Genomic DNA, 15,861 nt, shown 5'->3' with positions numbered 1-15,861 from the left:
TACTTTATGAAAGGCAAAACGCCTCAGGAGACTAAAGAGAAGCTTGATAAACATTATAGTGACTCTGCACCTTCGATTAGAACAGTTTATTAGTGGTTTCAAAATTTTCGGAGTGGCCATATGGGCACAAGTGACGCTGAACGTTCTGGACGCCCTGTTGAGGTTACTACTCCAGAAATCATTGATAAAATCCATGATATGGTGATGGATGACCGAAGAGTGAAGGTGCGTGAGATTGCTAGTGCTGTGGGCATCTCGAATGAACGGGTACATAATATTTTGCATCAACATTTGGACATGACAAAGCTATCCGCAAGATGGGTGCCGCGATTGCTCACGCTTGACCAAAAACGAAATCGTGTGAAGTGTTGCAAGGACGGTTTGCAGCTGTTCCAGAAGAATCCGCAGGACTTTAAGCGTCGTTTCGTCACTGTGGATGAAACATGGATACATCACTACACTCCTGAGACCAAAGAATAATCTAAACAATTGGTTACCAAGGGGGAATCTGCGCCAAAAAAGGCGAAGACCGTTTCTTCGACCGGAAAGGTTATGGCGACTGTCTTTTGGGATCCGCAAGGAATAATCCTCATCGACTATCTGGAAAAGGGTCAAACTATTATATTCATATTATTCATCGTTATTGGACCGTTTGAAAACCGAGCTGCAAGAAAAACGCCCACGATTGGCCCACAAAAAAGTCCTTTTCCATCACGACAACGCACCAGCTCACACCTCAGCAGTTGTGGTCGCAAAATTAATGGAAATAGGGTTCCAACTCGTTTCACATCCCCCCTATTCTCCAGACTTGGCTCCTTCGGACTACTATTTGTTCCCCAATATGAAGAAATGGCTGGCGGGAAAAAGATTTTATTCAAACGAGGAGGTGATTGCAGAAACGAATGGCTATTTTTCAGACTTGGACAAATCCTATTATTCGGAAGGGATCAACAAACTAGAGCAGCGTTGGACGAAGTGTATAAGCCTAAAAGGAGACTATGTTGAAAAATAAAAAAGGTTTACCCCAAAAAATTAAGTAGATTTTATTTTTGCACGGACTTTTCAAACGACCCTCGTATGGTTGAATGTTTTTCTAAAAATGATCTCAATCGCATTGAGTTATATAACCAGAAACCTCCCGTACGTTCTTAAGATAAAGTTTTTTTTTTTTTGTTGCCGGGGAACATCTTCAGTATTCTAACTGAAGAATAGCAGTACTTTTTTATGCACGCAATTTAGATAATTACGTTTCATTGTTTATAAGAGAAACAATATTACTATGTTCAAATGATATGTATACATTTATTTATTTTAAGGAGAGGCAGATAGTAGTTAAAACGTTGACTGGCTAAGCTTGTTTTAATGACAGTTGAGAAGTTATTGCGTCAACTCTAAGCTCTTACCCTCAAAAGCAATTACATTACCCAGAAAGATAAAACTAAGTCCATTAATAATTCATCTCAACTGAAATATAAGGACAATATAAAACAATTAATTTTGATGAATACATTTTTTATTTTTATTCAAAAACTTGTACACTTTTTCATATTTATTTTTCTCTTACGATGAATGAAGAGAAAGGTCAGCTGAAAAGAAAGGAAAAAGAATTAAGGTTGGTGTTACATCGCCAACCATATTATTTCTCCAGAGAGTAAAAGAAAACTCTACCACCTAACAAATCTCCTAGGAATAGAGGAACATGTCTGGATCTATAAATTCTACCAGGAGAGATTAGGAAAAATTATGAGATTTTCAAAATTTACAATTTATATCACCCTAAAGTAAGAAGCAGTGAAATTATGAAGGCATGTTAGAATTTATATCGAGCATTCTGTTTCCAGCGAATTCCCTAATCTCTGGAAGAACAATGAAGTAAACCTTGCTTCTTTTTTTTTTAGCTCTTAATAAGGTCACCAATAAATCTACAAACATTTCGACTTATTCCTCAAACTTTCTGTTAAGATCCAATATAATGTATAATCATACCTACCAGGCAATTGATTGAATATTTGTGTCCTGGCAGTTCTGCTATCATTGAATTCTCTTGAAGATCCCATAGCCTCAACGAAGGACAGTGTCCGCACTCGCCTGTCGCTAGGTAACGCCCATCCGAAGAGAAGCCCACACATGTTATTGTTTTACGAGAACTATTCAATATATGGGACTGTCTGCCTCGTACACTGTCCAACAGTACAACTGTGCATCTGCAAATCAATTTAATAAATTAGAAAAACTGTTGTCTTGAATATTATAAAGAATTTAGGCAAGGATATTTTTAATTATGAAAAAATTAAAATTTATATTTTATTACACGATAATTGGAGTTTTAACAAATGCTAAAGCATCAAAATATGTCAATATTATTGCATATAATTTTTGGACGTTAGAATCTGTAGACATATTAGTATATGTAGCAAGATTAACTTTGGTGATAACTTTTAGAATTCCAGCTAGGCAGAGTATCAACTGTATTATTCTGATTTTTTTTTGTTTTGTATTTTCTGCAAACTTAATAATGTGCAATCTGCATATAAGTGGCACATTAAGAAAACATTTTGTGATTTTTCTCATAATTTACTAGAAAAATAATAAATAATCAGTTACTAGAGTGAGATCATCGCTAAATGAACTCACAAAAGAACATTTTAAATGCATATTCGGCTGCATCACAACTCTCCTGCAATGATTGGGCAAAATTAAAAGTGTAACCATGGTTCATCGTAGATGCAATCTCAAACTGTAAACTAAATTACCCAGTATTTTATCCAAATATATTATACAAAACTTTCGACTAAAATTTCTCACAGAATTCAAGTGAACTCGAAGGCTTTTGCAAAATATTGTTCCGACATCCATGAATGGCTAGTTCTCTCATGGTTAACTGTTTCCAAACTATAAGAACAGTTACCAAAGACAGTTAAGTATAATGTATTAAGTAGAAAAGAAGATGGCGAAGAAAGGCATTCTAACTGTTGTGAAAGACAATTGATGCCTTAACGTATACCATAAAAGCTGAAGAAGAAAATATGATAGACAATATCCCAGTGATGACTCGACGTTCGTGGTAATCAATGTAGGACACTAAGATGTTTCTCAAGCTTGACAAATTTAGTTCTAAAGGAGTAATCACATAATTAAATCAATATTTCTTCAGGATCAACCATGAATAATTATCTTTACTTTCTATCAAACCAATAAGTAGGTAGTTTGGATTTTGTTAATGTAATTTTAGGTTAAAATTTAAAGAATAACTTACCCAGCTGGGTAGGCAACTAATTCTGAATTAGGATCGGAGTCCAAACTGCAATTGTTAGTGACAGTTAAGCCCAACACTCTTTCTAGTTTCACCTGTGAACACAGTACAAGTTGTTTTAAATCTTAAAATGAAGGTTGTTTAGTAGATGTGGCTTAACTTAAACTGTAAATATGAAGAAATTATATGAATAAAATTATTATCAAAAAAAAATAGTTATGGTAATCTTAGTTTCCAAAGAATCTGAAGAAAAAGTATATTTTTTCGAGAATAGATTCGACACAATCCCAACAACTAAATTTACTAGAAGTAAGAGAAAATAAAAAATTAAATTCTTAATTATTACGCAACTCATTTTGGAACCTTTAATATGAGAAGTTAGTCAATTAAATGTAATTGAATACTTGACCTAAATACAGTTCGATGACATCAACTTTAACAGAAAATAATAATAAATCTAGGAGACCACAATTTCAAACCACATTGGAATAATAATAGTAAATAGTTTTGTAGCGCTAATGACCCCGAGAAGTCGATCTTGCCCCTCCCCTCACCACCCAAAAAAGAATAAATTATAAAGCTAAGAAGTCTGCTCACTCAAATATAGCTCTCCTCTTGAAAAGCTGAACTAAATGATAAGCTTGAAACTGAATTTTTTAAAGAGAAAACTATCTTTAGTTTGAAAAATAACAAATAATTATGAACTGAAATGATTATACCAGAACTTGTTTTTAATTCAAATGTAATTTACAAATTCAGTCGGAAAACTTTTAAAAAGTTAAGAACAGTATGAATTCATCATATTTATTTGAGGGATTCATTCCAAACAGAGCTCTGAAGTTGTTTTATTTCTACAATTGTTTAAAAATTATTATTAGGTAAACCTTTAGCTCCAGGGGCTACGAAACAATAAAAATTAATGTAAAAGAGTGGGTTTAAAATATTAAGCAAATCGTAATTCTTACTAAGGTGGTAGGTTTGTTGAAATCGTACAACGCAACGGCAAGAAACAATCTGCTCTTGTCTCTTAACTCTTAACGTCTATTTTACCACAAAAACGGCATTTTTAACCGGCACTCAGTTGGGTGTTTGATTTAAATAGTTGCGTCTAAACATATAAGCTTCCGAAGGGAACAAAGATTAGAGGAGCTGAACGGCTTTCTGATTTTGAGTTAGGCTGCTCACAAATACTGAATTGTAAAAATCACTTATTTTAGTAAAGTGAGAGAAAATAATAAAAACAAATACAAAATATTTGAATATATTTCTGAAACATTAGCAGAAGTGAGGAAAGCACACAGAAATGTAATATTAATAAATGCTATAAAGGCCAAAATTACCTTAGCTTGGAAGTAGTACATGTACCCCATAATGTCAGATAAAGTGCAAAGTCAAGATGTTCAAGGTAAGGGATTCTTGGGCCCTAAGATAAGACCGAAATATAAACATCCAGATTACCTCTTTGCACCCGGTTAGTTTGGATTTATCACCATGAACTAGGATCAGGAAGTGCAACAACCTGATTGAATTTCTTTATCCAGGTATTGTATTACTCTGACTAAACTTTATTGTTCAAACTATTTACTACCAACATCGTGTGGAAAAAGGGTCTTCATAGACTTTTATGGACTCTAGTCTTTATAACCTCTTTAGATTCTTTACCAAATTGGATTAAAGTTTCCAAACGATGCTGTACCTAAAAAATGTTATAAAAATGTCAGCTTTTGACACAAGATGATAACTTCATTACAAACTAGTATGCATGTTGCACCTGATATTTCTTAGCTACAGATTGTTTTTTACCTTAGGGCTCAATGTTTCTATTTTTTAGAGAAATACCATCCATTACGGTGGTGTGTCAGCTTTTACTCAACAGTGAGCAATCTTCCTAGAGGAGTAACATAAGCGACAATCAATCCTCATAAGTGATGACAGATATCACTGGCTAGTGAACATCGTCTTCACATCATTTACAATAAGAACCCAAATCGTATGGGAATTGAAGAAAAGATAAGGTACACTCAATGGCCAAGGAAAGAAGCGCTCTTTCAGCAACCAGTCTACGGATCCTCCTTAAGAGTTCAGCAAAGGACTATACAGCGCGCGTAAACCCATCATTTGTTTGTTTTATTTTTCAAACGATTTAAGGCGCGCAAACATCTGAGGTTATTGGCGCCCAGAGCTATTTTCAGTGCACTGTCGGCCTCCGGACTGTGTTCTCTCGTTACTGACAACACTGTCCATTACTGGACAGTGAGCCATAAGAAGCTCCTAGCAAGAGAAAATCTAAGGTACCAGCAGCTGGACTCGAACCCAAGGACCTCCCCTTGGGAATCCAATACGCTAACCGCATAGCTAATACCTTTCCAAATTTGAGGATTTCTAGCAGAAATGCATCTGAAACGTTATTGTGTGGGAGAAGTATTGAAAGTAGACTGCTTTTCGCCAATTAAATATGATATTGATGCTTTTTCAACTGTATCATATCGGAATCTTTAACATGGATTTTTGTTACTCTACTCAAGTAACGACTTTGCTGAAACGTTGAGAGCAAATAAAAAATTTTTTCAAGGGGTACTAAATAAAAATAATACCTTTAGAACCATAACAAGTAAAATTGTATGAATTTTTTGGCAATAATCGTATTTACTTCTGAAAAGATTGGCGATTCACATCCACTATTACATAATAAACAGATCTCACCAGCCGCAATGTTAGTAGAAGATTGTACAATGTTAATTAAGAAAAAACAAAAGTATTGAATAAGCTATAATACTCATAGTATGTGCCAGATAATTAACAAAAAACTATTTGTGTAAACTGAGCGTGCCAAGGTCGTCTTCAAAACATGACAGTATAAGTATTGACAACAATTCAATATAAACTAGCGATATGTATACATACAAACATATGTTTGTCGGTTTTTGAACACAATTCCGCCCATTTTGTTTTTAAATTACACTGGACTACTCCTTAATTTCCTTCAAGGGCAGTTAAATACAAATATTACAAACAAATTGGAAAAAACAATAATGTAGGATTGTGCAAAGGATAAATATAGAATGGGAAAGAAGGTGTAGCTGCCATAAAGTAAAGTATAAGACAAGTTGAAGGTCTCATAAACTTCAAATTTGAGCTATACACATATGTTTTTGGGTTCTAAAATTCTTCTCTTTTTTTTATATTTATTTCTCAGCTAGAAATTATTATTGGAAGTAACTGCTTTATTTTTGTTAATCTTAAAATTTGATTTGGTATAAGGAAAAGTTAGCTGTAGAATTACGTAAGTAAGGGGAATGTAGATTGTAGATTGTATTAGAAGGGCGGTTCCACCAAAAAGGGGAAGGAACGCATCCCCGTCCACCTGACATCTAATGAGAGATACCGGGGCTTCAAGACCAACAAATCCGTCTAAGAGTTTCCGGATAGCAGTACAATAACTAATAAAGTAGCAACAGGACACTAGGGAGCATGGCGACTCAATCGCCCAGTGCAATGAATGAACCTAGAAAGTTCGATAAGATTACCAGATGCTACAATCTCCGGTAGGGAGACATTTGACCTTCCGAAGACGAGAAATCTAGTTTTAGAATAAACTGGACACACCTCTACAAAGTGCCGCACAGTCTCATTGGACTCACCACAGGCAGCACAGATTAGCGACTAGTACGAGGGTCGTTTGAAAAGTCCGTGCAAAAATAAAAACTACTTAATTTTTTGGGGTAAACCTTTTTTATTTTTCAACATAGTCTCCTTTTAGGCTTATACACTTCGTCCAACGCTGCTCTAGTTTGTTGATCCCTTCCGAATAATAGGATTTGTCCAAGTCTGAAAAATAGCCATTCGTTTCTGCAATCACCTCCTCGTTTGAATAAAATATTTTTCCCGCCAGCCATTTCTTCATATTGGGGAACAAATAGTAGTCCGAGGGAGCTAAGTCTAGAGAATAGGGGGGATGTGAAACGAGTTGGAACCCTATTTCCATTAATTTTGCGACCAAAACTGCTGAGGTGTGAGCTGGTGCGTTGTCGTGATGGAAAAGGACTTTTTTGTGGGCCAATCGTGGGCGTTTTTCTTGCAGCTCGGTTTTCAAACGGTCCAATAACGATGAATAATATGCACCTGTAATAGTTTTACCCTTTTCCAGATAGTCGATGAGGATTATTCCTTGCGAATCCCAAAAGACAGTCGCCATAATCTTTCCAGCCGCAGGAACGGTCTTCGCCTTTTTTGGCGCAGATTTCCCCTTGGTAACCCATTGTTTAGATTGTTCTTTGGTCTCAGGAGTGTAGTGATGTATCCATGTTTCATCCACAGTGACGAAACGACGCTTAAAGTCCTGCGGATTCTTCTGGAACAGCTGCAAACCGTCCTTGCAACACTTCACACGATTTCGTTTTTGGTCAAGCGTGAGCAATCGCGGCACCCATCTTGCGGATAGCTTTGTCATGTCCAAATGTTGATGCAAAATATTATGTACCCGTTCATTCGAGATGCGCACAGCACTAGCAATCTCACGCACCTTCACTCTTCTGTCATCCATCACCATATCATGGATTTTATTAATGATTTCTGGAGTAGTAACCTCAACAGGGCGTCCACAACGTTCAGCGTCACTTGTGCCCATACGGCCACTCCGAAAATTTTGAAACCACTTATAAACTGTTCTAATCGAAGGTGCAGAGTCACCATAATGTTTATCAAGCTTCTCTTTAGTCTCCTGAGGCGTTTTGCCTTTCATAAAGTAGTGTTTAATCAACACACGAAATTCTTTTTCGTCCATTTTTTGAAAATCACTCGACTTCCTCGATTCAAACGAATGCCAAACACAAAGAAATAGACCGATCTGGCTGAAACTTGGTGTGTGTTCTTCCAAGAGATGCTACTAACTAAACATAACCTCGATACGCGCCAGTGGTGCTATCTCTCTGACTTTGCACGGACTTTTCAAACGACCCTCGTATTAACCGCATTTGAAAAGATAATCACTAAATTCGCATGTCCACTCAACACCTGAACTAACTGGCGGATCCGGGACCTGCTGAAGCCGTTTTTGACAGGCCAAGAATTTTGTTAGCCTGGCGGCAGTCAGCTCGGAATCTCCACCGTTTCCGATGTTCCTTCAAAAAATCCACTGCTCCATCTCTGTACTACAAAAGGGAAATGCTACTGGCTCAACGTAAATATTGAAAATTTTGAACAATATTTTTAGACATTTTCTTATTTTGTGGAATCCTATTTGCATGCATTTATGTGTGGAGAGGGAGTTAAGTTCATTTCAAATGTTCGGAATAGAATTCTCAAATTAAAATACATGTTTATACCATGGAAACATAAACAGAAAGAAACCTAACGAAAACCCAAGAAGAAACAATAACCATTAAAATGGTGCCGCTTGGTGAGCATTATTATAGCAAAGAAAAATACATTATTCATGGCGTAGAAGTAAGATCAAGGTGGCCATGATATTAATAAAGAAATATTTCCAGCAATGTCTTCACTGAAGTGCCATGATAATTTAGTAAGGTGCTTTCTAAGTTCTTTTCACCCATTTCCACCATCCAAGTCTGCATTTCACTCCCTTTCCCGCCATGTTGTTGCTGATAATAGTTCCCACTTAAAAGCCTACATTAAAGACAAGTCTCAACGAATACACTAATGTCTGTGTGCACATATATGATACACCATTAGAGCGCTGATGGCTTGTAGCTGGGACATAACACAGAGACTAATAGTTTTAAAATGGCGTTTTGTTGTTTGTTGTTTAGTGAAGCCAGTCTCCTGTTTTGACTAGTCAGCAACACTAATTACAGGGCACTCACTTCTCTAATTATCATTAATTAACCGTAATATTAGCGAACTCTTTTTACACTAACTTAGAAAATTCAATGGCAGAAAAGTTAAGGAACTAATTTTCCCATTCAAATAAATTAAATCTCTCAATTACTATTGTAATTTTAATAATCTGGTATTTAGTAACACTCTATAATCTACTGGCATGGTAACGTACAATTCAGTTTGGACTATTCACTTGTTTTAAAGGACTCCAGAAGGAAGTAAAAATATTCTAGCCACTTTTGATACTGATGTCTAGATTTCAAAGGGACCAGCTAAAAGTAGTGTGACTAGAAGATCAATTGTGGCTCCCTAATTATAATTGTTAACGTATAAACTTGTAGAAGAATGTAAAATTTGGGTGCGTAATGAATAGCGCGAGGTGGGTTCACTAAACCCAATCAGTTGCTCGAGGTGGGTTCGCTAAACCCAATCAGTTGCTCGAGGTGGGTTCTCTAAACCTAATCAGCAGCTCGAGGTGGGTGCGCTAAACCCAAATAGTTGCTCGAGGTGGGTGCGCTAAACCCATATAGTTGCTCGAGGTGGGTTGCGCTAAACCCAAATAGTTGCTCGAGGTGGGTGCGCTAAACCCAAATAGTTGCTCGAGGTGGGTGCGCTAAAACCAAATAGTTGCTCGAACTGGGTGCGCTAAAACCAAATAGTTGCTGGAGGTGGGTTCGCTAAACCCACATCAACTACCACTAACTCAGAATTCAAACAGATTCAATTAACTTTATATTCAAAGTACGAGTACATACAATATAAGTTATGTCCCAAGCGAGGCGCGATACATCTTTGGCATGGATTTGGTTTTACAATCACTACCTTATCCTAACCTAACATTCGTCTATCTAGATAAAACTTGAAACTACCGAACTGTTATTATTAAATTGTCTTAATAATATAAATTAAAATAAGATCAGAACCGGTCTAAGCTGTATATGGCTCTTAAAACAACCCACCCAAAACATTTGCCTCTATATTTAGACTTCCGGATTACCTATAATCTCCAAATTCCTTCAACCTTACCGTGAGAGCTTCCTAAATAAACTTACATCAGTGAAATGAGCTTACAACTAAGAACTAGTAGATAAAACATCACTGTACCTCGTACTCTTAGAACTCGCCAGTTCTAAGTCTTCTCCTTCGTATTTTGAGTAAATGATTGACACTAAGTGCATAGTTGAAGTTCTTAATTTCCATGCCAACTTAATCATCACGAAACCCTTACTTGCCTAAGGCTTAACGTATTTCAAAATAACTTAGTTTGCGCGTTAAAATTATCTTTAAATTCGATTAACTTGAATATCCACTCGTTTGAATATCATTTGCAAATATCCTGTTTCAGTTTTGTATTAACATTTAGGAGTAAAAAAGTTGTTTGTTGTTTGTTACTTTAATATTAAAATTAGAAAAATAATGCTATACAATAAACTAGTTTTCAAGCCAGAATTATCAACACAACTTTTGCTGTTTATATAGCGTAAATATAGCGTATATTTTAAAAAATTAACAACACTACTACTACAAGTAGCTAGTTGTGAGTAACTATATTTAGACAATTAATTAATAGGAATAACTTTTAGTGGTGTGGGGCGTACCAGATACAGAGTTGTACGGAAAAAACTGTCTAATGCAGAAAACTATAATGCAATGCTCGTCACAAACATTCAGACTTCTCTCTGCAAGCCACCCAGTGCACTACTCACTTAGGAGATCGACTAGAGTGTGTCCATGTTGAACACGCTATATCCAGCTGATTGTGTATGCTAACTTACAAAAAGTGTATAATTAGCAATCTCTACTTCACTTTTTGTTTCATTAAAGTTTACAACGAAATGTTTTTTTTTTTTCACTTTATTAGCCATATTTACAACTACAACAAATGTTGCATCAAGTAAATTTGATCATACAGGTTAAATTCACATGAAAGTCGTGGTATTGGTGACCCATTGGTGAAACTCTTTCTCGGTGGATATTACATTCACATCAATAGTTACCTAGACCACTTCCGCTTCAAGCTGCGAGGAGGATGGTCTGGAAGGTGTGGAGAGGAGAGTTATTGTACAAGAGGATTAGGATGGAGAGCTAGGAGGCTGTGAAATTTGGAATAGCTAGACTTTACTAGATCAGTGACGAAAGGGATGTGAAGGTCAGTGTGAATGGTAAGGTTAGAGATGTAGTAAGGAGCATTAAGGATTTTCCGTAAGATTTTAGACTGTAGTGTCTGCAGGCGTTTGGAGTTACGAGGATTTGGTTGAGTCCCACACTTCTGATCTGTATGTCCATATGGGTCTTAAAAGTGTCTTGTAAATCAGTCAGTTTGTGGTTCAAGTCGAGTTTGGATCTGCGGTCAAGTAGTCTAGTAAGTAGCTTGTAGCGTCTGTTCACGTCTTGTAGTTTCAGTCGAGTATGTGGGTTCCACGTGAGTCTCTTTTCAATGTACATGTAATTTTTAAATTGCCTTATTATATGAATAAATATAATATAATATAATATAAATATAAGGATCGCAATTGGTATACAGGTAGATCTGGAGAGAAGAATAAAACTTTAAGAGTAATCAGCTGCGGTCTACACCTGCCCATAATTTTCTTATACAAAAAAAATTAATTAAAAAGTACGATACGACAAAAGAGTAGAGAATTATTAATTTTCATCTCATAAAAATTAAACATGACCGAACAAGGAACATCTTTAATGAATAGAAATAATACAATTTAAAGTTTCAGCAAGAAGATGAATACAAGTTTTTTACCTTCTCATTTCTGTCAGTTATAATGCAAGACAGCTGAAGATAAATGACACTCGGTAATCTAAGAGGCATTGTTATTATTAAAATGGTAAAGCTCTAAATTCAAATAGAATGAATATTTCAATGCCTTATGGCCGGCCTCATCTTTACGGTTTCATTTAGAATTTTTTCCCCTCTTTTAGGGGGATTTTCAAATTACTAAGATATAGTTTCTAGTCAACAAAAAGGAGGTACAGCTATCCCAGATGTGATTATTAGTTGTGATTGCTGTACCAACATTAACTAAAATAATTTAAAGATGATTTACAATTGGAACCAAATAGTACAATATTTGAATATGGTGGATGTTCTAATCAATATTTACAAAATAATCAATACTTTATCTGTTGTAAATTTGGAGAAATGGACACAAGACGTTTTAGAATGGGTGTGGTGGTGTTTACCATCATCATTTCGGAAAGATTCAGAATTCACTATTGCTTCCTTTCACTTTGGTCCCAAGATAGAAGACCAAACGCTAACTAGTATTTTGTAAACCTTCCACCTCGACTTGCACACTAGCTTTGTACTTTCTAATAACGACAGACACAACAACAGTTGTTGGTGAAATTCCATTTACAATGAGAAATGTTTACTTCCATCCTATAACTTATTTTAAGGTTAATTTTTTTTTTTTTACTTTCTCCTGTAATCAACTCAAATTTTAGAAAAATAACGCAAATTTAAAAAGTACAGATTTCTGTATCAGTTAAGCCAGTTAAAACTTATGTTCGATCAGATGTGAAGAATGAATAATACCTGATATCAAGCTAAAATTTCAGCAAAAATTTCGAAAAGAAGAAAGACTTCGCCACGGTAACCGACCGCAAGAGGAATATATTACGCAAGGGAAGAACTCTGCTGACTTGGCCGTCAAGTCAAAACCTCTACAACACCTAAATGGTAGAGCTAGGCTTTTTTCACATCGTACACTGAAGAATTGAGAAAAATCAACGAACAAAATCTACGAAACGTAGAGATAAGAAGTAACAAGTAAAGTATATTAATCTAAAATTTAGATATTGCTATGCTTAACCCAAAACAATTGTCCTTTCTAGTGTAAATTTTGATTAGGGAGATTTGAAGATGAGCTACTTCACTGGAACGCCTAGTATGGGAATGGCTAGCCCATTTCCACAGGATTCAGGAATACCCACAGATAAGGTAAAACCAGCCATGAACAAATCCGGAGTAATATTTAAAATAATAAAGTTTTGTATTGAACTAGTGGAAAATGGCTAAATGAATCACTGAAGGAAAACTTGCCGAATTGGAGTAAAAGCCTCCGTTGCTGTACGGATTGGACTAGCCACTTTTTCTGAAATCACTTAACATTTATACTGATACCACCTACCTCATTCTCCCAATACAGGCAAACTCTAGTTCATTTAAAGCACAACTAATTCACAAATCTGGTCTTACAAAAAAAACGTATAGGCCTACGAGGCTTTTGGGGACTTAAGGCTTCGATCCTCCACGAACTAGAGTAACAAGAGAGGTGGGATTAGTTCCAGGACTTCCAAGGTGGAATTCCAGATTAAAGTAGAGTTCCTAGATGCTTTATTCAGTTCACTGTTAGACTGATAGTCTATAAAGGGAGAGCATTGACTTGAAGTCAGCGGTGCATTAAAAAAAGGTTCCGGTCGCCAATGATTCCGGATGTTGTCGCGCCTAATATAAAAATATATAACAAAAACATGGAAAAAATGTATTAAGAAAATAAAAAATTCATCTCATCTTTATGACCATTCGAACTTTCAAAATTAAAATATTAATGCAATTAATGCAACTCTAATATTGTCTAAGAAGAAATTAAAGGAATTGAAATTGAATTGCATTAGCCAGCAAGAATTAGCAAGCGAGGAAATACAGTACACCGGATGTTTTTTAATAAATTAGATTAGGTATTATGAAAAAGGCTATGGACGGACTAAATTATATTAATACATATAATCAAGAGAGCACTGGCTGCCTACACTACTTGGTGGACTGCCTCAACATCGTAGACTTTACAAAATTAATGGTTAATGTGTTTTACTGTAATTATTATGACTGGCTGAGATGATTTTTTTAAAAATAAGAAATGTTAGTAAGAAAAAAAAAATTGGCCTACACCTTCAGTGAAGGGGAACGAACGGTTTAAAAAGAACAATTGAATAGTCTATTTGGTTATGCCCGCCGATACCATGAAGAGTTATCGAAAAGGACTACATTCGCGCCCACCACTTGATGGCCAGAACGACTACACAATCGACTCTCCTACGACAAAATCATTTATTTTCTTATTAACACCACCTAAGAGCGGTTATTAACCGACCAATAGTTCACTGCCTAGGTCACAATAAGTGGGCAAGTTTTTAAAAGATCCGTGTTTTTCTATAAATTTGGTATTTGAATCACATATTTAATTGCTATTAATATTATATTTGACGAAACTAGGGAGGGAAAAGTTTCTAATCTAATGACATTTGTAGATCTATCTATATGTAAGCTACGAGTCTAAGAAGTTTAACGAGAATCGTTAAAAAACTAGACAATCTATTCAACTGAAAAACAGAAAAATATATCTGTTCTAAACTCAGAGAAAATCTAGTAACCAGGATTCGAACTCGAGAACCTTATTTTAAAAAAACATCTGCCAATGAAAAGTCTAAGATTAGATGCAATGGTCAAATTTAATCGATATATCACTCAACAAATTAAAAATCACTAAAATTCTCGCCTGGGTAGACTGGTTAGATCAAAGACAGATAATACTTTAACATCTTATATAAACAGTAGGTGTAATATGAACAAATCGTTGATTGCAATCAGATCTTTCAATCAGTAATCAAGAGCCAAATCTGACTTCTACATCTATATAATTACAATGAATGATCGTTACGGCCCACTTATTTATGACGTAATGGAACTTTTAAAGTGTCAGAGGTATGACGAAATAAATGAGACAACCGAAGATATTGTTTAGAACCATAACTTTCATAGATTTCTAATAAGCTAAAAGGTTTTTTGCTCCTAACTCATTGCACACTATTAACGAACGTATTTTATCCCAACAGTCCTGTCGTTGCTTACGTTGCACTTAACGTGAATACAATGAAGCAATGAAGCTGAGAACCAAAAAGAAAAAGGTTGAAATAATGTCAAGCTGTGAAAGAAATGTCGTCATTAGTAGCTGTAGAAAGGTACATCATGTTGGAAATTAGGTTACTGATCACGTACAGTTCGTTAGCTTCATTCATTTCTATGATCCACTATTACTACGTTAAAAATTAGATAAACCTTTTTCTAGAAATAACGTTAACTCAAGGCCAGACTATTTAAAAAAAAAAAAATAATAATTTTGAAATTCTTTAGATCCTAGAGAAAAAGGGATTTTTAAAATAGATTTCCTAAAATTAATCTGAAATATTTCCAAGATAAAGTTATAAGGGCAGAGATTAAGAAAAAGACAAAATGTCACGTACAAAATGTTCGGACAAAGAAATAAACCAGTTCATCGCTAAAATCCAACAACTTTCTTTTGCACAGATAACTACTACACTGTTGATTGGCCAATTTTCCTCAAATTGGACTTCTACTGCAATATCAATTCTCTTAGTTGGCGTTAATAATACATATGAGGCAGAAACGTGATAAAGGTTTGTAGTTGAAGTAGCTACCTAAAATGTTATTTGTAAAAATTTTCACTTCGCTTAAAAATATTTAGAACTGAGTTGTGCAGAATTCAGAACAATTAATGGTGGTCCATCTACGAACGCTCTTCTTAGCTTTGAACCATTCCCATAGGAACGTAGCAGCGCGGAGCAGTCTGGTATGACGGCATGTGACTCAACTTTGTGTAGCTCAAAATTCTGACAAACATAACCCATGTGTTTTCGATTAAACGTTCGTTCGAGTTCTCTCAGCACGGAGCTTTATTTGCGCGCTCGCAACGCAGCTTGAGCACGTTCTCTGCAACATCAACTCCTAATACTCA

The 15,861-nt window shown here is 35.5% G+C and overlaps 1 protein-coding gene across 12 annotated transcripts in view; it reads right to left on the bottom strand.

Annotated features, from left to right (window-relative positions):
• The window catches only part of Wdr62 (WD repeat domain 62), a 225,926-nt gene that overhangs the window by 22,430 nt on the left and 187,635 nt on the right, over nt 1–15,861 (bottom strand). For all 12 annotated transcript variants that reach the window (XR_012460107.1, XM_074133282.1, XM_074133283.1 and 9 more), the window contains 2 exons: nt 3,257–3,348; nt 1,991–2,204 (listed from right to left, as the gene is read on the bottom strand). Coding sequence is in view for 11 of the 12 variants with exons in the window: in XM_074133282.1 (XP_073989383.1) it covers nt 1,991–2,204; nt 3,257–3,348 (306 nt within the window). In the remaining variant the exon portion in view is untranslated. The remainder of the gene's footprint in view (nt 1–1,990; nt 2,205–3,256; nt 3,349–15,861) is intronic.

This window comes from Rhodnius prolixus, unplaced genomic scaffold, assembly GCF_049639745.1.
Source record: "Rhodnius prolixus isolate KJV_2025 unplaced genomic scaffold, Rpr scaffold_10, whole genome shotgun sequence".
Classification (NCBI taxonomy): Eukaryota; Metazoa; Arthropoda; class Insecta; order Hemiptera; family Reduviidae; genus Rhodnius; species Rhodnius prolixus.
This window is presented reverse-complemented; position numbering and strand designations above follow the sequence as displayed.